The 23,046-nt window shown below is 56.2% G+C and overlaps 1 protein-coding gene and 1 long non-coding RNA gene across 6 annotated transcripts in view; one reads left to right on the top strand and one right to left on the bottom strand.

Annotated features, from left to right (window-relative positions):
- PRDM16 (PR/SET domain 16) overlaps positions 1-23,046 on the top strand; it is a 326,349-nt gene that overhangs the window by 265,598 nt on the left and 37,705 nt on the right. For all 4 annotated transcript variants that reach the window (XM_082351362.1, XM_082351361.1, XM_082351364.1 and 1 more), the window contains 2 exons: positions 9,923-10,057; positions 21,161-21,263. In XM_082351362.1, the coding sequence (XP_082207488.1) occupies positions 9,923-10,057; positions 21,161-21,263 (238 nt within the window). The remainder of the gene's footprint in view (positions 1-9,922; positions 10,058-21,160; positions 21,264-23,046) is intronic.
- On the bottom strand, positions 974-20,698 carry LOC309609722. 2 transcript variants are annotated; one of them, XR_014233546.1, is made up of 4 exons: positions 19,266-20,698; positions 12,911-13,104; positions 7,964-8,139; positions 974-4,174 (listed from the first exon to the last, which is right to left on the bottom strand). It is a non-coding gene; the product is annotated as an uncharacterized lncRNA (long non-coding RNA). The 2 variants fall into 2 exon arrangements; XR_014233547.1 differs by having other exon boundaries at positions 12,911-13,087; positions 19,266-20,696.

The following is a 23,046-nucleotide window of genomic DNA, read 5'->3' as shown; positions in this document are numbered from 1 at the left end:
CAACCAACCATCCATTCATTCATCCACTCATCCATCAACCCATCCTTTCATCCAGCCATCCATTCATCCATCCACTCATCCATTCATCCATCCATCCATCTATCCACCCATCAATCTATCCATCCAATCATCCAACCATCCATCCATCCTACCATCCACTCATCCATCCACCATCCATCCTTCCATGGACTTGTTCAGTGAGCCCTGCGTGAACACTTGTCCTTGGTGAGGCTCTAGGGAAGCTTCAGTTGCTCTTGGCCACCATCCTCAGGAAGAACAGTGAGAAGGGGAGGACCGGCCAGGATACGTGGTCCCCACAGGTCATAAAAGGGGCAAGACAGGCAGCCAGTGCACAGTGTCCAGCTGATCTGCTCCTTTCCAGCTGTGCAACATTAGCCCAGTTACTTCACTCCTCCGTGCTCAGTTTCCTCATCTACAAATGTGGCTACAACAGAGGATCCCCGTCAGGGAGGGGAGCATCTAGGGACCCGGTAATGAGACTCAGCAGCGGCCAGCAGCGAGGGCAACGTCAGCGGCCTGTAGTTGCCTCCTCCTGACCAAGGGTGGGGTGGAAAGAGCCCCGGGGCAGGCTCTGCACACCACTGCCCTCCAGAGAACAAGAGGATGTCTAAGAGGAAGGCAGGGGGAAGACGGAGGCTTCCTCCGCCCAAATGCGTCTGCTTCTCTGAGGTCTGCATCTGGACGTCGCTCCTAGTGCAGCCTGTGTTGGCTGTTGTCCACGGTGACGGGGTCATGAGAGGGTCTGAGGGTAGCAAGGCCCTGGGCTGAGGTCCTGGGCTGGAGGGAGCAGAATCCCAGCCAAGGGGCAGAGAGGTGGGTGAGGAGGCCCAGGGCATCCTTGGTGGGCTCCTCAGCCTGGTGTTTGGCTCCCACGCTTGGGGCTTCTGTCCGGCAAAGAGAAGGTGCAGGCAGCCCCCTACGCCTGGCCTCAGGGAGAATGCTTGCTCTTTTTGGAAACTCCCACCCCTCAATTTACAGCAGCCAAGCCATTGTGGGAATTCCTCCTGCACCTGCTAGGGGGCGGGGCAGGGGGGTGCCCCGTCACAAGCTCTGCAGTTTGTCACCATCAATGTGGCCAGAAAAAGGTTATGAATGTGACACCTCCCGGGGGCCTCGCATTAACTCAACGACAGAGAAACCGCTTCCTGTGGGCAGCCCCTGGGCTCCCGCCTCGGCCCTCGCAAGGATGCTGCCACAAACCTTTGGTTTGGGGTGTTTGGGCTTTTTTTTTTTCCCAATCTTTTTTATGATCAAGAAACAAACACAAGTGTGTCACTTCAGAATGTCACAGCTGAGTCTGCATTTATGTGCAGACTTGAGGCTCAGAGACTTCTGCTCCGGACCCAAATTCAAATCAGATCAGGGTTTGAAAATGTGTTTGGGTTGTTAACGATTTAACCGTGGCAGCCCAGGGAGCGGGGCAGGCCTGCAGCCTGCGGTGAGGCCAGGAACTTGCTAGCTGGGGGGGACTTTACAAGCCGGGCCAGGATCTGGGGAGGCTTCTCTGCACCAATAGCCTTTACCTGTCCAGACCATCCCGGGAGTTGGCACGTGGATGGCTTCTCACGATTCTGCCCTTCCCTGAGTATCAAACTCTCTGGTCAGCCCCCAGGCCCAGCCGTTGCTGGCTGGACCAGATGTGGACATTTTCACCCCGCAAGAAGCAGAACCCCTTTGAGGCTGGAGCTGGGCAAGGCTGGGCCGTCTGTGCTGGTGTTTGTTGGGAGCCCCTGCTGTATGGTTGCACGGGGGCCTCCGTAAGACACTCGTGGGTCCCCCACTGCAGAGCCAGGGCACGGGGACAGAGAGGGGCAGGGTGTGCACCTGTATTACTTGGGGACGGAAACTTCTGCAAGAACCCATCCGGCAGGGAGCTGCCCTGGCGACACCAGCCATCTCCTCAAGGTTAAGTAAAAGGGAGGCCAGGGATCTGGGACCAGGTCTGGGGTCCGCAGTTGTTTGCCCTCCTTGGCAGGTCCAGGCTCAGCCTGAAATTCTTGCTTTGACCCTGGTGTCCACACAGCAACTGAAATCCCATCTCAGTGCTTGTGAGAAATGCCCCAGAAAGGCCACAGAAGTCTTGTACCACCATTATGCTGAAGACGGAGCCTCCGGGCAAAAGTGCCCTCTGGGGGTGGCCGAAGCTGCCCACCACCCCGCTGAGCGAGAGGCCAGGGACTTCCGCCCAGAAGCCCCTGGCTCAGCCGCTGGCTTGGGTCTGCGAGAGGGCCCCCTCCTGCTGGGGGCTGAGGCCGGGCCCAGGCTCTCTGCAGGGACCAGGGGCTTTCTCTTTGGGGACACCCCAAGAATCTCCGGACTATGATGCCAGAGCCCCACACACCAGTGGGCAGAGGGATTCTTTTTTTTAAATTAATTTTTATTGGAGTATACTTGATTTACAATGTTGTGTTAGTTTCTGCTGTACAGCAAAGTGAGTCAGTTATACATATACACATATCCACTCTTTTTTAGATTCTATTCCCATGCAGGTTATTACAGAGGATTGAGTAGAGTTCCCTGTGCTATACAATAGGTCCTTATTAGTTATCTATTTTATATATAGTCATGTGTATATGTCAATCCCAATTTCCTAATTTATCCCTCCCCCCGCCTTTCCCCCCCTGGTAACCATAAGTTTGCTTTCTACATCTGTGACTCTATTTCTGTTTTGTAAATAGGTTCATTTGTACCATTTTTTCAGATTCCACATGGAAGCGATATCATACGATATTTGTCTTTCTCTGTCTGACTTACTTCACTCAGTATGACAATCTCTAGGTCCATCCGTGTCGCTGCAAACGGCATTATTTCATTCTTCTTTATGGCCGAGTAGTATTCCATTGTGCATACGTGCCACATCTTCTTTATCCATTCCTCCGTCGACGGGCACTCAGGTTGCTTCCACATCCTGGGTATTGTAAGTAGTGCTTCTGTGAACATTGAGGGCAGAGGAATTCTTGAAGGAGGAGGCACGGGATGGAACCTGTTTGCTGGGGGCCTTCTCCTACTCACCGCCAGGGCTGGTTTGTCTCTCGGGGGCCCCGGGCAGCGCACAGAAGATTCCCGACTGGCCAGGAGTCTGGGCTTCTTACCCACCCAGCAGACCCAGGAAGAGGCCCTTGCTTCTGGCCAGCACCCTCTTCATCCTGTAGTGGGCACAGCCCACCCCCAACCTGGCACATTTCTGAAGAGCAGATGGGCAGGTGCAGACAGCCAGGGAAGCAGCAGATGCCCACAGCCATCCGTGGCCACAGATATGTCCCCACAGCACACGTGCCCTTGAACCTGGCAGAGGTGTGGGAGTGGGGCTCTGTTCGGGATGTCTTCAAGGAGCTACCAGGAGCAAACCAAGTGTTCCTTACAGCGTGCTCTCCCTGCAAGGAGCCACAGGCCTCCACGCAGCTGGAAAGCAGGAAAGAGGCTTTCTAGTTCCAAAGGGGAAACTGAGGCTGGAGCCCAGAAAATCCCCACGTTGTCAGATTTGGAATTCGTAATGTCAGGGCTGGAAAGGCACCTATGGTCAGAGGTCCGGTCTCCCTTTGGAGCGCCCTGGAGGGATGGCCCTTGAATCCCCACAGTGACGGGGCGCTTATCCCTTTGCAAGGCTTCTCACCCACCCCACAGGCTGCCTATAGGGATGTCTCAGCTGCTGGTCCTGAGGTTTCAGCAGACCCCTCTGGTTGCCGATCACCCTGAGGGGTTTCTGTGTCTGAGCAAGTTTCTCATTCATTTACTTCCCTGCAGACTTAAGGGCACTAGTTTCAATCACCAATTTGCCCATTTATTTCTAATGCGTCAGAGCTATGGCCCACGGCCGATGAGACAGCCTGCAAACTTGCCGTGATGGACGGGACAGGCTGGGAGGAAGCCGAGCCCCCAAACACCCGACTCGGGCCAGGAGCAGGGCTGTGCTCAGGCCACACCAAGGGCCAGGGACCCTCGGAATAGCCCACACAGCCCTGCGTTCACCAAAGCCTCTCTTCTTGTCCCCTGGGTGCTGTTGGCGAGCTCAGGCATGTTAAGTCCTGCTCTAGCCCAGGCGATGCACGGAGCAGACCAAACCTCTCCGCTTTGCCGCCGTCTCACCCTCTGGTTTTCTGCAAACTGCACAGACACTGCTGGGAGAGTTGGCCCCTCATGTGCAGCCCCTGGCCTGAGGAGGAAAAGAAGAAAAAGGGAGAAGTAAAATCAGAATCCGATGGAAGGGGAGGAGGGGCCGAAGAAGGAGATGGGGAGGGAAGAGGAAAGTCCAGCGGCAGTGAGCTCTGCTTCCTGGGCTCCAGGCTGGGCCCCCAGGGCCGTGCACCGCGGGAACATAGCAGCATCGAATATCTGGGTGTTTTGTGGGAGATGGTCTGTGAACCCCAGGGAGCGCCGGGGCACCTGGGTGTCTGGATTTTGAGGGGAGAGGGTCTGAGAACCCCGGGGGTGTTTATATAGCACTTGGGTGTGTAAGTGATTTCTGGTCTGACCTTTGAAGGCATCTGTGGCCCCCGAACACATAGAGTGTGGTTTCTGGGGTCTGGCTCTAAGCTGAGAGATTCTGCCCATCGCTAACGTGAGTGGATTCCCCCAGGCAGGGGCGTGGGGCCATGGCCTTGCTGCACCATCAGCAAGCCTGTCGGGCACTCAGCTTCCTCTGCAGAATCCCCATCCTGGGCTGTGCTCTCGGGTCCCTGAGACGGAGGGACCCCGGCCGTCATCCCCCCACAATGTCCTGGAACTGTCCCGCAGAGATCACGGTCAGCAGGGGTGTCCTAGGAACCCCACGCGGCTCCTTTGGGCACAAGCCCCGTGGACACTGGCTCTCTCTACCCACCCCCCGCCGTGAGCTTCGGAGACAGACTGGCCTCCATCTTGGAGGAACAGCTTCCATGAGTTCCTCCTCGAAGCAGCCCCCTTCTTCCCTCCCCCCTCCCCCTCCCCCCTCCCCCTCCCCCACCCCCGACCTTCCTCTCAGCCGGAGCAGGTGGGGCCCCATGACCCTCCTGCCAGGACTCCTGTCTGCTGGGCAGCTGTGCGACCCCTTCCCACCGGCCACATTTCTGCTTGGTGCTTGCTCATGTCACCACCGAGCCCCATAATGAGAGTCAGGACAGAGGATTCATGAGCTCATCCAGGCTCCGCATCTGCACCCAGCAGAGGTGCTTCCAGAAAGCCTCTCCCCCACCTCCTTCCGTCACAAGAATGGACTTTCTGTTTCAGCTACTCGTGGACGCCATAAATCTTGGTGTGCATGTGTGTGTGTGTGTGTGTGTCTGTGTTACGCACGTGCGGGTGCATGTGGGTAGGACAGCCCCACACAGCTTGGTGGCTGAGCCCGTGGCTCTGGATCAGCTTGAAGAAGGGGTCAGGGCGAGAAGGATGAGACCTGCCCCGCGGGTCCTCCCCGAGCTGGAAGCGGACGCCGGGCCCAGGCCTCCACGGAGCCGAGCTGCAGAGGCAGGACGCGGGGCCAAGGGACCGGACTCCCAGGCCCGTTCCTTCCCGCCTGCTTGGAACCCATCAGGCAGCTGACGACAGAGGCGTTGGCAATCCCGCCAGCACGCACACCCCGATGGCCAGAGGCTGGCCATGCCCGTTAAACGTGAGAGAGCAGCCCAGCAGTGAGCCCACAAATTCGAGGTGCAGGAAACCCCAAATGACGTGCAAAAAAAATTGTCAAGGTGAAGAGAGTTTTTCCATGCCTTTGCTTCATAACTCGGCCTTTCTGGTGGGGGTGATTTATGAGCTGGGGAAGCTGGTGGGGGGACGAGGGGTGCAGAGGCCTGGAAGGCCAAGTAGGGGAGAGCGGGCAGGAGGGCAGCTTCCTTTGGAGGTTCCGGGACCCCCAAGGCTCAGCCCCAACCTGCCCAGAGCCAGGCTTTGGATGCAATCAGGCAGAGGGGCCAGACCTCAGATCTGCAGAGAGACCCAGCCCCAAGGCCATGGCAGCTTCCAGGCCACTGCCTGCTAACGTTGCCCTATGAGATTGGTTAGGGGGCAACCGGGCCACCTCCTTCCTTCCGTCACACCCTCCCTGGTTCATGCCTTGTGCAGGAGCGGAACCGAGCTCGCAGCCTGGGGCAGGGGCTCTGCAGCCACCCTCTCCTGCTCCATCCACTTCTACCTGTATTGGCCTCCTGGGGTGCGGCTCTGAGCACAGACCAAACCAGGCCTCAGGCCCTGCTGAGCTGGACAGAGAGTGACATGACCCGTCCTTATGGGCCCTGGAAAGTCTCATTCCGAGAGAGGCGGGAGGGGGGACCTGTGACGGCCCGGGCCTGCTTTCTGGATCCCAGGGCGTGCTGAGTCCTGTGGGCACGGAGACCCTCTCTCTGGTCCTCGATCCGGCTCAGGCAGTGTGTGGGGGGCCTGGGCTGGGCCCGGCCCTGCTCCTGGAGCCTCCATCTCGTGTCCTGAAAATGCGCAATAACAGCCCCTGCCTGGGAGGTCCGCAGTGACGAAGAAGGGGCAGTGCTGGTACCAAGAGAGACCTGAGCCCACACGGCTCATGGTGTGAGCACCCCAGAGGCCCCAGCTTGGCCACGGTGGAGACCCTGGAGAGAAGGCCCGAGACAGAAGGAAAGGAGGCCAGAGAGAGACAAACGTCGCTGCCCATTTCTCCCCTTCTGGAATCAGAAACGGCACGGCCCATGCACGCCGCAAACAAGAAGCCAAGCCTACAGCACCTGTCCTCCGGGCCTGAGGCCCAGGCCCAGGGCCACTCCTGGTCTGATCTGAAGCAGAAAAGCAGCAGCTTCCAGGCCAGGCTCCTGCTTGCGCCCCTGCCCCTGCCCCCTGCCCCGACTCCGTCATCCAGGTGTGCCCAGGTGTGCCCAGGTGTGCCCCACAGGGCTGGACTCTCCACACAAAGACGGGAGAGAGACGTGGTCCTGGCATCGGGCTGAGGCCCCCACTGCCCAACCTGGCCCCGCATCGCTGGTTCAGGGCCCCACGACCAGGGCTTCTTGTGCTTTCCCCGGTGGAAAGGTCAGCCGTTCCCTGCTACCTCTCAGAGGGAGTTTTAGTCTCTTTGGGTGGAAGGCATTAACCAAGGCCTCCTCTGTCACCCCAGAGAGCCAACCAGGGTGCCTCCGAGGGAGAAGGGGCCCCCAGACCTTTAGGGACCTTCAGGAAGTAACTGCCACCCTTGTGATGGTCCAGATGGTCGGGGCTGGGGGACCAGGTCCTCCGGGTTGAGGAGGAGGGACGTTTCCCGGAAGGGGCTGCTCACCGGAGAGGGAAGACATCCCCTGAAGCTGGGCAGGGGGGACCTGGAGGATTTTTTGCCTCTGAACTCTGGGCCCTGCACCCCGAGAAGGACGGACACAGGCCGGAGGCCCCAGGACAGTGTCCGTGCAGGTTAGCCATCGGCCGTGCCCACGTTCAGACGCACTTGAGAGGCCTGGAGCTGTCTGCCGAATGAGGGCCGTGTCCAAATACCTGCAGGGCCATCACGTGGAGGAGAGAGAGGCCTGTTCCCAGAGGGCCGAGAGGGGACGTTCAGGAGGGAGGGCCGGGCCATGCAGAAGTTACTCTCCGCGAGGCAGTGCTGCCATGGGGGGGCTGTGCATGTGCCCGCAGGTGTGCCGGCAGAAGTGTGGATTTGCTCCTAGGTCAGGCAGGGCTCGGGTGTGGGGCTGGGGGATGAGCCTGGGGTCTTCCAGCTGCCCTGCAGTGTCGCAGAATCTACCGGAGCTGAGGCAACGGGCCGTGCCTGCATCCGGCCTCCCGGGCTTTTCTGTCCCAACCCCACACGTCCTTTGAGAACCGCAGGGTCAAGCGCGCTCTCTGGGGGGATGGGAGACGCGGGGGCTCCCCCTGCGCTGGTTGTCACGGCTCACAGCATCACTGACAGTCTCTGCTAGTCCAGACTGGACCATGGGTGGGGGGAGGAGACCGAGAGACACAGGCAAAGAGACAGAGACAGAGAGACTGCCAGCCGCCCGCCGACACCCACCTGTGAAGATGCTGGGTGGGAGGCCCAGGGTTGGGGGGGGTGGGGGGGTCCCTGGGTCTTGGCCAGCCAGCCCCTCTTCCTCCCTGTGATGGAGCCAGACGGCCGGGTGCCTCGCCGAGTGACGGTGCCACTACCCACAGCTTTGCTTGGTGGCTCTTTCTTGCAGGTTTCCTGCACTGGGGGTGGGAGGTAAGAGGAGGGGCCCGTGAGAGGCGTTAGCGTCAGGAGAGGGGCCTCTCCCGTGTGGCCCGCCCCCAACAAGCCCACAGTGGCCTCCCGATGGGGCCCAGAGCGGCCGTGTCCCTTCACCCCCGGCAGCCAAGGACCAGAGGCTGGGCCGGGCAGCCTCCCTGTGGCCACACTGTCCCAGGCGCTCTTTCAGAATTAGGGCCATTTGGTTGAAGTCCCCAGAATGGAGAATCGTCACAAGGGAGGCCTCTGGGCTCACAGCCCCTTGCAGGTCAGCTCAGCAGCCACTCAGAGCCTCGGCATGGCAGGAGGGGCTGCCGCGGGCTCCGGGGGTCCGCGGGGCTTGGATGCGCAGGAGGACTAGAGGTGGGTTCTAGGCCCTCCCACAGCAAGGCGGCCGCTTCCCGAAACCTCGCGGACTCCCGGGCCAGGCGGGACCCTGGGCCATTTAGAAAGTGTCCATGGACGTGTGGGAGGCACCGGAGCTGTTTACAAAGCACCCTGGTTCTCTGGCCAGAAGTGGGGCTCCTCCAGCCCCCAGGGGCAGCCTGCCTCCCGTCTCGGGTCCTTACCTGTTCATCAGGCGGCACTGGGGAGACCCCCAGGGGAACAGGGGCCATGCGCCTGGGGTCGGCCTCCTCTGTTTGTGCTAAGACAGGTCACTACCCCCTGCCCTGACTTCACTGAGTCCTTCTGACACCCTGTTCCCATCACCCCTACCCACCTAGATACCCCTGCCCACCTAGATACCCCTGCCCACCTGGACACCCCTGCCCACCTGGACACCCCTGCCCACCTGGACACTCCTGCCCACCTGGAAACCTACTTCCAGTCCTCAATGTGGTGGTGGCCTCAGCCCCTCCCCCCTCCCCCCCCAGCCCCTCCCTCCTTCCCTCCCAGCCTCCCAGCTCAGCTGCCCAGGAGCTTGCCCACGATGCCACTGGCCTCCAGGGCTCTGGATCCGGGCCCCTGAGCGGGCACTGATCAAAGCAGGTGGGAGGGACTCTGCCGCAGCATCCACCTCGGCAGGGATAGCAGTCAGGTCGGTCTTCTGGGAAACGACCTGCTCAGAGGTGCACACGCCGGAGACGCTCCCGGCCTCTGCCTGCCAGAAGGGCATTCAGAAAACAAGAGCGGCAGCAAAGGACCTGATGCCAGTCGGGCCCGTGGGGCCTCTGCCGGCTGGGTGTCTGCAAACACCCAGTGTCAGATGGAAACTTACACTTTTAAGAAAACCAAATGATTTTCCTTCTTGCAGGGCGACGTGCACGCTGCTGTGAGCGTGCACGCTGGCACACGCGCATGCACAGGCGCACACGCGTCGAGATTCGCACGCAGCCACACCCCGACCACAACTTCACCTTCGAGACCGCTCACCCCCAGCCCAGCCCAGTGCGCTCAGCAGAGGGCCGTGCTCTCGGACACAGCGGCCTCTGCTTTCTCACACGTGGGGCCGCTTGCTGGGGAGTTTTCACAACGCCGGTGGCACTTTTATGGCTGTGCCAGGGCAGCGATCTGCTCGGTGAGAACAGACAGGACGGTCCTCCTACCTCTGCGTCGGGCTCCCTCCCGGAGGCTCCTGGGCGTCGGTGGGCTTGGCGGGCTGAGGGCCTGGCTGATGCCCGGAGGGTCGGCTGATGCCCAGAGGCCGGCCTGCCTTCCTACTCTGCACCCAAACGGCGGACTCTCTTGCTGGGCGAACGTAGAGTGTGTCGGCTCTAGCGCACAGGATGCCTCTGACCTTTCTTGGTTTTCTTTCTTGCCGGGCAGATCTCCGAAGACCTGGGCAGCGGGAAGTTCTGCGTGGACGCTCATCAGGCCGGGGCCGGCAGCTGGCTCAAGTACGTCCGCGTGGCCTGCTCCTGTGACCACCAGAACCTCACCATGTGTCAGATCAACGAGCAGGTAGGTCTGGGGCTCGCACAGAGCCTTGTCCCTGGGGCCCTGGCGCCAGGATGGATGGGAGTGGGGCCGCCAGGTGAGGGGTTAGACACATCTCTACCAAGCCCGTCCTGCAGCGGGGGGGCTACCTGACACTTGGCCAGTGCTGAGTTTCCAGGAACTCAGCGACACCCCCGAATGCTCCATCAGAGCCTTTGCTCCGGGGCTGACGGGGCTCGAGAGCCAAAAGATGATGGCTTAGGGGAAGAAACATGGCCGGGAGCGGGCAGGGTCTGAAACTTCAGGATCCACATTCCGACAAACGCCACCCCCATGAGAGAAGTGGAGAACCGGACCCCTCTCCTTGGGGTCCTTCCGTTGTCTGTCTTTACAAAGACATGGTCCTTCTGTCTGTCTTTGCAAAGAACATGTGTCCTTGGTCGTGAGAATCGTGTCTAAATGGCTGTTTATCCAAGCTGCCCGGAAGGGTCCGCACTGGCCATCTGGAAGGCTGAGGTGAGGCCCCAGCTGCCCAGAGTCCCCAAGAATAGCTGTGGAAGCCCAGCCAGCCTGAAGAGGTGACTAGCCCTGTTTTGGCACAAAATCCTTGCCCTGCTGGGAGCCAACTGATATTTTTCCTGAGCTGTGCGGTCCTGACTTCAGCCCAGGCCCCACCAGGGCCAAGGGATGCTTTGGCTTCTGCTGCCAGCCCCCAAGAGGCCGAAGACCCCTCTCGACACGCTGGATGGACCCTTCTCACCGCTCCATGTCCGTGCCGGCCCAGGGCTGCAGGCGTCCAGTATCGGGAACCAATCAGGACAGAAGATGCCACGCGGAGTTTCCAACACAAAGGAGCCTTAGTCCTTTAATGTCTTTAATTACAACTTTGCAAGTGGCCCCCAGAGACTCTGCTCAGAGCCAGGCCCCTCGGGCCACGCTTTCACTGGGTCCCCAAGGCATGGCTTCCTCGATATGCCTGGGGGCCCAGCTGCTTCCATCAGAGGAGTTTGCTTTTGCCTCTGTCTTGGGGTTACTCGTGAGATTTCATTTGCAAAAAGGATTCCATTGCTTTAAAAAAGGTTTGTGGAGACCACATAACAGAGGGTGCAGCTTCGAGTCGCCAGCGCAAACCTCTAAAAGCCGTTTGAGGCTCTTGACTTTAGAGAGACAGTTTTGCATAAAGAAATGCAGAGAGCACACACCCAGGAGGCCCTGGGACCCGCGTGAGCTGCCGAGCACCTCGCCCTCACCTGCTCAGCCCCGTCCCCGGCCGTGGGGCTCAGCCTGGACCGAGCAGCCCTCCCTCCACTGGACACGATCTGGTGATGCTCAAATCCACCTCTGCTACTGAGAGGTCTACAGCTTCCACTGAGAACCCAACATTTTGAAAAAAAGGGTTTTTTTAATTGCAAAATATATTGAGGAAATAAAGGAAAAGAATAATCATAAAAATTAAAAAGAAAAGACCCTTTCAGATGAACGTGAAATGCGAGTGAAGGAGAATTAGGGTTAAGGCACATGGGAAGATGGTCCTTCTGTTGGCTGTCTTTGCAAAGAACATGTGTCCTTGGTCGTGTGTCTGGGAGCCGAGGGGCAGTGAAAAAAATACCAGGAGGCTGGGGCCAGGACTGCACTTTTGTGAGATGCAGCATAAAATAATGAAGGATCCAGATTTTTTATTTAAAAAAGAAATGTTTGGTAGGTGCCTTTATGTGGCAAGCTTTTGAAAATGCAGAAAATGCAGCCGAAGCATCTTCTCAAAGAGAAGCCTGTCTTCCGACATCTTTGTTTTATAATTAATATTTCAGGTTAGCTTTTATTTCAGCTCCACGCAGGGTCCAAATGGAATTAACTACTTTGCAGCAAACTCTTTCCTTCTTCAGGACCAGTAGACAGGAATACCCTAAACTCATGGGTTCCCTTTCATTTAACCCCCCTTTTATCCCCCAGTGCTTACCAAGCTCCGTCCTACATTCGGAACCATACCTGGCTCGAATACTTAAACCCAATGTAACATCAAAATTTCATCCTTGCCTGCTGGATGTTTCTAACAGCCTAAAAATGGGGGATTTATTATCCCCGTCTTAGTTCACAGGCTTGGAGAGGACTTCGGTGCATATTTAAGCAAAAGCAAAAATGAAATGGCCTGGGGACTTCCCTGATGGCACAGTGGTTAAGAATCCGCCTGCTAATGCAGGGGTCACGGGTTCGAACCCTGGTCCGGGATGATCCCACATGCCGTGGAGCAACTAAGCCCGTGTGCCACAACTACTGAGCCTGCACTCTAGAGCCTGCGAGCCACAACTACTGAGCCTACATGCCACAACTACTGAAGCCTGCGTGCCTAGAGACCCTGCTCCGCAACGAGAGAAGCTACCGCAATGAAGAGTAGCCCCCGCTCACCATAACTACAGAAAGCCCACATGCAGCAACGAAGACCCAACGCAGCCAAAAATAAATAAAAATAAATAAATCTATAAAAAAATTATTTTAAAAAGATGAAAAGCAGTAAAATTTCTCCACCCAGGGCCTTTCAAACCCTCCATCCTCCGAGGGAGAGAGGACCCTCTGCCCTGCCTCCTGGGACCATGGCGGGTGATTCCTGCTGGTACCGGGCAACCGAGATTCCCGCCAATGTCCCCATCTCCAAACTTAACGGCATGGCAGTGGCCTCCAAACACCCAGGAAAGCAGGAGCCAAGAGGTGTGCGGAGGCGGCCGCATCTCAGATCTCAAAGGAAGATGGGCAATTTGTGGGATATATTTTCCTTTGAGAAATAACACAATTTTAAACTCTAATAATAATAGGAAAACTGCTCTGAAATACACACAGATTCTTAGTATGTGTTGGTTTGAGTGAAGTGAATTTTAGAAATACCTTTTTGAAGGGGGTATGCTAGATTTCGAACTATTTTGTAGACAATCTCTCAGAACCTGACGTGCTGTCTCTCGGGATGGCCACGCAGCCCAGCAGAAAGTCTTTCCTTCCGTCCCCCAGTCCCGACCGTTGGCAACTCAGCTTGCTGCAAAGCGACCGGCTTGACCCTGCGTAGAGCTGGAATAAAAACGTCCCTGAAATATTAATAATAAAACAGAGATTTTTGAAGACAGGCCTCTCTTTGAGAAGGAAACATTACACGATATTAATGGGGTTTCTCAGATTTCCATAATCCCAAGAGTTTCCACCCGGATTTCCTGGCACTTAGGGAACTCCCCCTCCCCCGCCTCGCCGACGACACACACTCATACAAACACACAAACACACTTAAGTGAACAATTTCCCTTTCTCTCTCTCTGCTCCCCACCACACACACACACAGACACACATACACACCACCTCCTCCCAACACAGCACAGACACAGGGAAGGAACAGGGCTGAAGATCTCAGATCCATAAGAACGGCTTCTGGAAACAGTGTGTTTCCAGATGGTATTCTGTAGAGAAGTGACTTCCGTCAGAAGAGCACTGACTTGAAGTTCGTGACCATGACCTGAGCCCCAATGTCCAGAGGACAAAGGAGACCAGGCAGGAGAGGGTGTCTTAGAGAGAACGTTCCAGAAGCCACAGCGACCAGAGGATTTGAGGCAGCTCTGGACGGGCCTCCTGGATGGTCCCGAGTCCTCCGGAGAGACCCACGTGGGGTGGCGAGCTGAGGTCAGGGAGTCTCATCCCCCTCAGCCCAGCACGGCCTTTGCCAGTGGCCAGACAGGCCGTGGGGACAGACGTACCCCCCCATGCCCCGTGAGGTTCTGAGCAGCTGGCAGCCCTCCAGCTGCATCGTGGGCGCTCGGGGAGCTCAGGCACCGGGCAGTGCAGCCCCCCAGGACGGCCTCCTTCCATCCGGCCGGGCCTCATTCTCCCCGGAGCCACTCAGGCCACTGACCACGTGCCCCCTGCCCAGCCGTGGGACTGCAGGGCCGTGCTCAGGGCCCCTCCCCCAGGTCCTCATCTGTGCCCCTCTTGGAGCCCTGTGGTTCTAAGAGGTCCCTGCCCCAGCGGACCTCGGGGAGAGGTGACTGGCCCGTCACTCCTGCTCCTTGGGCACCAGCTTCAGCACCGGCCTCAGCCCTCCTCTGTGCAGCTCTGGAGGGGTAAGCCCCAGGCAGCAAAGGCCAGGGGGGCCATGAATGTCCCCCTGCACCCAGCACATCACCTAAAGGTGACTTGTGGTTTGCTACTGCATAGAACCCACAGGCGGTCCTGAGGCCACGCGAGCTTTAGGGCGGCCCAGGTGCTAGGACCAAATCATGCACAGCAGACAGCTGTGGCGGAACGTGTCATCCCCTGGGACTTTTGGGGGGTGGTCAGACCATAGCTGTAGAGCCTGGGGTGCTTTGATTTACTTTCCCAGCTTAGCAGGAAGAGAAGGCAAGGAGCCCACGGGAGCCTCGGTTCACCTTGGGAGGCTCGACCGTTCCCCCAGCAACCTCCAACTCCCACTTTTCTTTTTGGAAAACGCGAGACCCTCAGATCACCCCTGGTGGTTCTTCCTCCCACCTTTATGAGCAAACAAGTTGGTCTGAGATGTTTCAGAAGACACAGACAGGGTCTGTTCTTGGATTTGTTTTAATGGTAAGAAAGAAAACAAGAGCTTGGAAATAAAATGCCCACCCGAGGAAGCAAAGGCAGGACGAGGCCAGCGCGCGGCCCAGCTCCCTCTCCTGCTGCCACGTTGCCTCAGCAGGGCAAGGATGTCGGTGGCCGGTGGGGCTGAAGATGGTACCACGTGATGCTGGGGTCACACGCGCACGTGTTGGGGAGCGCGACTTGGGGGTCGGAGCCCCCAGCACACCTCGGAGGGGCTGCGGGGCCCGCGCTGTACCCCCACTGCCGGGGCTGGCCGGGCAGGAGGAAAACCCACCACCGCCAGCACCTTCCGAGGGCCAGTGAGGGGCTCAGCCTGAGCAGAGGGGCCGAGTCTCCCCAAAGTGGAAGCAGACAAAGGCTAATCTCCTTCGCGGAGCGTGTTAAACAAAGGAATTTCATTAGCAGATGAGCCAATGGATAACCACGCAGCACCCTGTCTTTCTTTGAGAGCCAACACTTGTTTCTGATGAGAGCTTGGTGTTCCCGGGCCAAAGCTCAAGGCGTTTTCTTTTGCTTTCATTTCCTCTGCTCCGGTGTGAATCACCTCCCCTCCCCCACCGCCTATCCCCATGTCAGGGCGAGCGATCTGCCAGGGCTAGGATTTTAAACGACAGGCAGGCAACGTCCACCGCCCTGCCCTGCCCTGTTGCCGGACAGCCCATCACTCCCTCCACAGTTTCTTTAAATTAAAAATCGTAAGCGGATGGGCCGGTTTAAATGGTAGCTTCCAAACAATTAGGTACAATTTTCCGTTTGAAAATGAGAAGGATGGGGAATTCATTTTAGCGCTTCTTAACCAATTTACAAAAGACTTGAAAAATATAGCAAATTTGTTTTGAGTCAGAAAGCTGTTGCATTTTACTCTTTGGAGCAAACTGACCCCCTTTGGGGCAAAGAGCAAGGTATCAATTCACGATACTGGCTATCATCATTTACCAGAATTTATATTTTTTTCTTCTTAATTAAGTGGGATACTTTATTAGAAGAAGGCACTTAAGAATGATGAAGACAATTTAACTGTGACCAATAATTTATACTATATACATATATACATTTAAAAAAAAATCTAGGGCTTCCCTGGTGGCGCAGTGGTTGAGAATCTGCCTGCCAGTGCAGGGAACACGGGTTCGAGCCCTGGTCTGGGAGGATCCCACATGCCGCGGAGCAACTAGGCCCATGAGCCACAATTACTGAGCCTGCGCGTCTGGAGCCTGTGCTCCGCAACAAGAGAGGCCGCGACAGTGAGAGGCCCGCGCACCACAATGAAGAGTGGCCCCCACTTGCCGCAACTAGAGAAAGCCCTCGCACAGAAACGAAGACCCAACACAGCCATAAATAAATAAATAAATAAACGCAAAAGTTAAAAAAAAAAAATCTGGGTACAAACTGTATACTATATATTTTTATATTATATATAAATATAATAATTCATAGATAAATATAATTGTAACATCCAGGTACAAACTGTACAACTAAGAAGAGATATATAGAGAGATGTTTTTTAATGTTGAACTGCTGGGAAGGTGACAGAATATGTAACAGCAAAAAGTAAAGATTTAGGCACAAACTGCTTCAGCCACACTTGGGAAGAGAGGAAAGTGGCAAATCCCAAAGATGACAAGCTTTCTCCCCTCTCTCGGCCTAAGGAAAGAATTGTCTGCTCGTCCCTGGAGCCTTCGGGTGGTGCCGAACGAACCCAGAGTGGCTGGCCGTCCCCTTGCTCCTACCCTGCTCTGAAAGAGCCAGGGAAAGGTTCCCACAGTGAAGGCAAAGGGAAATAAAGACCTGCCCAGACCCTCGGCAACTCCAAACGCTTGCTTCCCTGCTTCATCCTGAAGCATCACCTGGGCTGTTTTTTAAGCTCAACCCCTCCACCAGCCTCAGGACTCCAGTGTCCGCAACTTTCCCAGAGAGAGATGGTCCACGTTTGGGGACAGCAAGTAATGAAGAAACATGGTGACACTTCCAAAGGTCTTGAAGCAATGAGGCAGCGCTAGGACCCACCTCACCACTTTGGGGATCCTGAGAGACCAAAAATGCCCAGGGGTAACCCTCAGGCCAGCCTCCTCTCTCCAAGGCAGACTGGCCACCGGGCGAATTTGCTTTTCAGCAAGATCTTAGAGCAATGCAAATTCCCCTCGCTGTGTGCTTCTCTTTCGTGAAAAGCCCCTTGTGCACCGCACCGAAAGCCTTCACAAATTCAAGCACAAGTGAATTCCGAAATCTAGGATGGAGAGACGTTTAATTTTTTTTTTTTTTAAGATAAGCACTGTGAAAGAGATTTCACCTATTTTACTCAAATGCGCCTTTAAAATTTCTCAAACTGGTCAAAGGGGCCGGGGGGCGGGGGGGAACATGGTCCAGTTCACTTATCACTTTCATGTTTTTTAAGAAAACCGTTTGCTCCAGGGAGGCGAGAGCACGGCTTTGGCCTGAATTCAACCTACAGGCTGGAAGTCTGCAATCTAGTCATTTCTACCCAGTGTAGGTTGGCTGGAGTTTTTCACCTATTTAAATTTTAAAATTCTAAGATTAAGGAGGAATAAAAATTGTGGAACTTACGTCTTCATGTTTGAAAATAGTATCTATCCTTGTGAAACTGACTTGGTATTAAAAACAAAAACAAACTTAAGGAGTTCTAAGGAGAAAATATCCCAAAGTGTCAGCCATCATCAATTTGAAATATTTCTTTGTCTTAAAGAATGTTGCTGGTGGAAAAGAAAATGATGTTCATTTTCTTAAAAGGCTGGGTCTCGCTGAATGTGCCCATACGAAACCCAACTTTTCTCAGGCAGTTTCTCCGTCTTTGGTTGAGAACGTGGCCACTTATTTTTCCCAGCTCCGTTCACCTACAAGGAGCCGTCTCTTTGTGTCTAGAGATGGTAAAAGGGGAAGAAACTAGGCCAGGTCAGGCTAAATACAGTTAGAATCCGGAGGCCCCCTTGCTGGTGTCGCCCGCCCGTGTTCAATCAGGTCTCACTGTTCCAAAGAGAACTGAAATGCTGAACACGGACTTAACTTGGGATCAGGTCTGTTTGGCATTGTTATTTTTTAAAGCCGTTTAGAGCAGACATTTATTGGCGCTAGTAAACTCAGCTGTTGCTGTGGGTTCCCCCCCCCCGACGCCCCCGCCCTCAGATCCTGAAACCAGAGAGAAAATTCCAGCTCTGCCTTGCCACACAGTCCAAGGACTGAGGCGAGTTTAAACAGTGTCAGGGATGCTGTTTAGAGACAGGCCTGGGTACTCAGATGCCGACAAAGGCAGGTCTGCGCTGAGCCTGGGAACGAAAGGGCATCCGAGGCCAGGGCTCCTTCTTCCCTGGAGAACAGGCTTCTGTCCTCCCTCTTGTGCAAAGCCTTAGGACTCAGCCCGTCCGTGATGCCCACTTGGCCCTGAGGTCTGAATATGACCCACGGAGAGGCACACAATTAAAGGCAGGTTATAAACCGACTTTAGGAATGTTTAAGGGGCTGCAATAATAATTTATTACAGGCCTCGAACGGAAGGGGCCGGCCGGTACAGTAAATGCGCAATTTGTAATTGTGCCCTATAAGCCAGGAGACCGCCCAGGCCTCAGTCCCACCTAAGCCCGGCCTTTGTCCCGGGAAGTCGCCCGACCCCGCAGACGAGGAACCGGGTCTTTCTCTGCGCGTCTGGCTGATAAGACCTTGGTGCCACTGGGAACAGGTCGTAAAAGCGCCGGCGGCCTTTGTGTGGACCAGGGCGGCCCGCGCACCCCGGCGCCCTTGGCAAAGGCGGACCGGCTGAGCTTGGGAAAGTTCGAGTGGTCTCCGGTTTGCCACCCCGCCCCAGCCTCAAGGTGGAAGCAGGTCGCAGACGCCCACCGCCCCCAGCCCCGCCCCAGGCTCTGCGATCAGCACTAATAGCGATTAATTACGACTGCGGCTCAAAGTCGAGGCGGCCCCTGTTAGGCGCCCGGGGGGCTGCCCCGAGGGTCCCAGGCCGGGGAGGGTGTGCCCGCTGCGCACAAAACTGCATCCCACGGCCAGCGCGCTAGACCCTCCGGCGGCGACTGGGGAGGGTCGGTTCCCCCCGAGGCCAGGCGGCCTCCGAGGGGGTCGGAGCGGGGTGGGGCGTGGGAGGAGGGGGGCAGGAGGTCGTGCAGCCCTCGGAGCTGGGAGGGGTGTGGGGGAGGGGACCCGGGCAGCCTCCCAGTAAGCGGTGGGCGGGGTTCTGGAGGTCCGAGGGCCCTCGGAGAGGTGGGGTGGGGGTCCATGGAAGGCTGGGTGGCCCACAGAGGGGGTCGGAGGGGGAGGCGGAGGAGGGAGGCGGGCTGCACCAGCCCCGGAAGCCCGGCTGGAGCAGGAGCCCAGCATCCCGGCCGCGAGAGGATGCGGCCGCCGCAGAGCCGGGACCGGGTCTGGGAGCGCCGCCGGTCTCGCGCGTCCCTGGCCCTCGCGGGCTGGGCGGGGGGCGCGGCCGGGAAAGATGCTGCGGGCGGGTCCACATTGCCCTCTAACGGGGACCCTCGAGAAGCCACCGCGCTGCCGGGCCCGCCCCAGCCTGCGCGCAGGAACTCAGCGGCCCGCGGGCGCATTAAACCTGCGCTTGCTGGATGCGCTCACTCACCGCCGCCGGGATGAAAGTGCGATTGTTCCTGAGTATTAATAAGCTCTGACTCACCTCCCCGGGATGGCTCAGGGGCTCCTCCGAGCTTTGTTGAAGCGTGGGATTCACTCTGGGTCCGATTTTAAAATACAGTGACTCGAGTCTGATTTTTTAAAACAATGATTCAGCCACTGTGTAATTTTTAGATAAAATCATACAAAACTGGGAGCTTAATAACAATTGATTTAATTACAGAAGGTAATATGGTACAGTTTCTAGTCTCCATTTTCAAAATCTCATCATTATTTTAGCGACGTGCCAGGGAACAGTTGCCAAATGAAATTACTAACGAGTACAGGGAAAGGAGCTCTGCACATTGATAAGCCATCTGCGCATGTGCATATTCTTCTACTGGGTGCAGTTCCGCAGTCCAAGTGTTCGGCTGGGCGTTTGGGGACGCAGTGTGGCTCTGCTGTCCCTTTGAGAGCACATTGGCGTCATTCTGCAGTTAGTCGAGACTGGCAGTTTGTGAGGGCGTCCAAGCTGGACTGGGCCTGGGGAGAGGGGGAAAGGGGGAAAGGGGCCCCACCAGAGATGAGGAAGCTCAGCCTTCCAGATGTTTCCCCAGGGCGGGACCCGGGGGCGGGGGGAGGGAGACCGGCAGGCCGGTGCCCAGCTCAGTCCCTGGGGCCACAGCCAGGCCAGCTGCTTCTGGGAAGCCCGGCCTGACACCTAACCGCCAGGTCCTCCATGGGGAGGGTGGTGCTGGAGGACCTCGGATGGAAATGGCCTGGAGGAGCCTCAGCCCCCAGGTCTCCCAGGGCAGAGGGACTTCGTCTCGGGTCCTTCTCTGGCCCCCCCAGCCAGTCCTGTGGCCGAGCTTTCGGGCTCCTGGAAGCTCCTTGGTTACTGTTATCTGAAGAAAGACCCGAACACCACGTGCCAGCATGCTAGGCAGTGGACTGGCCTGAGAGAAATGCACCCTGCTGCCTGACATTTAAGATGCAGGGTTCCTGGGGTCAGCCCCGCTCACGTGAGGAGTGGGTGCCCCCACCCAGAGGAGTTGTGTCCCTGGTCTCTCCAGGGAGGGAAGGGGCTCCCAGGTAGGGTCTGGCAAAGGCAAGGAAGGCGCCGTCCTCTCCCAAAGCCCCCCAGGCTGTTGGAGCCTGGTCCCTGGGCTCCATCCCCGATGGCCCCTGTCATGCTGCCCTTCTGAGTTGCTGCAATTGTCCAGATCATGGCTGCCACCTCCCATGCAGATGGTGTTTTTTCAGGAGACACCTTGGCAAGGTGCGGGGCTGCTACTGAGACGGGACGTCCCTCAGAGCTTGCTCCAGGCTGCAGACTCTACCCTGAGCCCCACCCGACCCATCTCTGTTTTCAGAGGTGTCCCCCATCTCAGACCGCCAACGGCTGCAGGCACCGAGCTTGCGGCAGGCGCAGGTGGCGTCCACACTCACCTGAGACTCACACCTGCTGATCGGGCCTCCGTCTGCGTTCATAGTCACTTTCATAAACATCCAGATTCACTCTCGACCCCCCTGAAGACCCCCACCCCGCCCCCAGACAGCAAAGGGTGTCTTACATACATACTGACAAAAGGAACCTGGGAATCCACCCAGGCTCCACTCCTGATGGAAAGATGCACTTTCCCTAATATTTCCCTCTAGGACCCGCCCTGCTTGGGAACTTTGGGGCTAATCCTCACCTATTTCCTTTTGCACCCCTTTTGTCAATATCCAAAATCTGGATCAAACAAGTTAAAAATAGACTCTAGTCCTTCTGAGTGTATTCTGTCAAGTTCCAAAGGGGAACCTCTTAGCAGCAATTAGAAGGCAGGTCAAGTGCCCAGCGGGCCAGCCTCCCCAATGAGCAGTGTCAATGGCACGCGGGCTGGGTGTGCGCGATGTGGCTTTTAAAGCAGCAAGGCGGACAAAGCTGACCCCTTCTCTCTGGTTTCTCCTTCACAGATTTATTATAAAGTCATTAAGGACATTGAGCCAGGAGAAGAGCTGCTGGTCCACGTGAAAGAAGGCTCCTACTCCCTGGGGACGGTGCCCCCCAGCCTGGATGGTAAGCCCCCACCTGCAGGAGCAGAGGCCTGGAGCTCCCATCACTTCGGGCCACATGACAGGGGCCAGGGGTCCCCCAGCTGCTGCCCAAGGCCCACCACCCGGACCCCAAATGAGAAAACCAGCCTCTTCCTAACAACTTCTCAACCTAAGCGCTTTGCTTTCTCCGTCCTTGGGTTACGTGGGCCACACCCTGAATTCGAGACGACTTCAGACAGTACGTGTGAATGGTGTCCTGCCGCCTCACAGCTTTGTAGCGGTAGAGTCCGAGGGGATTTTTAAAAACTGTATAATTAGTATTAGCAGCAGCAACATTGCCTGTTCTCTACATGACTTAAAAACAAACAAAACCATTTTGCAGCTTGGAAAGCTTTGCCTCCAGAGTCTGTGCCAGGGGAAAGTTTCGGTCTCGTTTAAGAGAGGGCACTGATGCCATAAGTGTGTTTGAAAGTAACGCCCATCTGCAGTTAAAAGCAAAAAGTCCCAGAGACAGGTTAAGGGAAAATTTATCTGGAGAGAGGGAAAATTTAGGGCTTCGGTGGGCTCCGCGGTGGTACGGTGGCCACTGAGCTCTTTCAGCAGGACTGCGGGAAGCGTCCCAAATGTCCTTTCCTCTCGGTTGGTCACTCGGCATTTGTCCAGTAGACATACTTCCCTTCCTTGTTCGTCCATGCTCAGGCACATCTCAGAGGATGCTTGAGAAAATCACAGTCTCGTATAAGCTCGGATTTCTGAAATCCAGATTTCTTTTCCTTCATCCACATTGTTAAGCCTTGGGATTCTGGAATAGTTCTTAAGCCACAGAGGAAAAGTCCGGTTGGAGGAAGCTGCGTTGGCAGCAGAGGACCAGCTGGTCCGTTAACTCCCTAAGTGCAGCTGCTGAGCAGACCGTGTCTCTTCTTTGAATGAGACCCCACAAATGAGCAGAAAGGCAGCCTCTCCTTCTGGCCATCTCCGGAGCTCATGATTCCATTCCTGCTAGAGAAAGGGGGGAGGTTGGTCTTTCCCTTCCTGTTTTTCTTCCCCTCCCCTCCAAACACTCCAAGGGTTAATGATTAATGCCCCTAACTGCAAGTTTCTCTAAGGAACTGCTCCAATGTCATGGCCCGGGGGTGTGGTTGGCTAGACCAGGGAGCTGGGCGTTGGAATTAGCAGGAAGCAGAGTGACCTTTTTGGTCCCCGAGCGTGGCCCACCTTTGTGGGGCAGCACTTTGTGCCTGTGAGTTGTTCCAAAGGCTATCTCCACAGAAGGACAATTCTGCAAGACGGCCCTACGCATGCTCTCCTCTAGACTTCGGTTTTAATTAGGCCATTGAAAGAACGGCTGAGCTCTGGGTGGCAGGGGGATGGTCTCAGTTTACTTAAAATAATTGTTGAAAAGACCTGTGAATATTAGATAATGCACGAGAACGCCGAGAGATAAATCCGCCTAACCCAAGGAGCACACTCGGTGTTGGGGTTTCGTTTGTATGATGACATGTCTTTCTTCCAAAAGGTTTTAAAAACCTTGATTCCTGTCCCCCTTCCAATGCCCGATCTTAAATAACCTGGGTCTACATTTTCCTAAAAATTTATCAAACATTTGTGGGCTAATTGCTTTCCACACATAATAGTCCAACATCAAATATTTGACTTTCCATACCCTTTGCTGTCAAGATCACTCCTTCACCTCTCAACAGTCCCCCCCGACCCCCCCGCACCCAGTTAACTCTGAATCACACAGAAAGAGAATGTAAAAATGTTCCTCACTAAGATAATTATCATAAAAAATCTTTTATCCCAGC

Source organism: Balaenoptera borealis (genome assembly GCF_965194805.1).
Source record: "Balaenoptera borealis genome assembly, chromosome: 1".
Lineage (NCBI taxonomy): Eukaryota > Metazoa > Chordata > Mammalia > Artiodactyla > Balaenopteridae > Balaenoptera > Balaenoptera borealis.
Note: the sequence above shows the minus strand (reverse complement) of the source record. Positions and strands in the feature narration are given on the sequence as shown.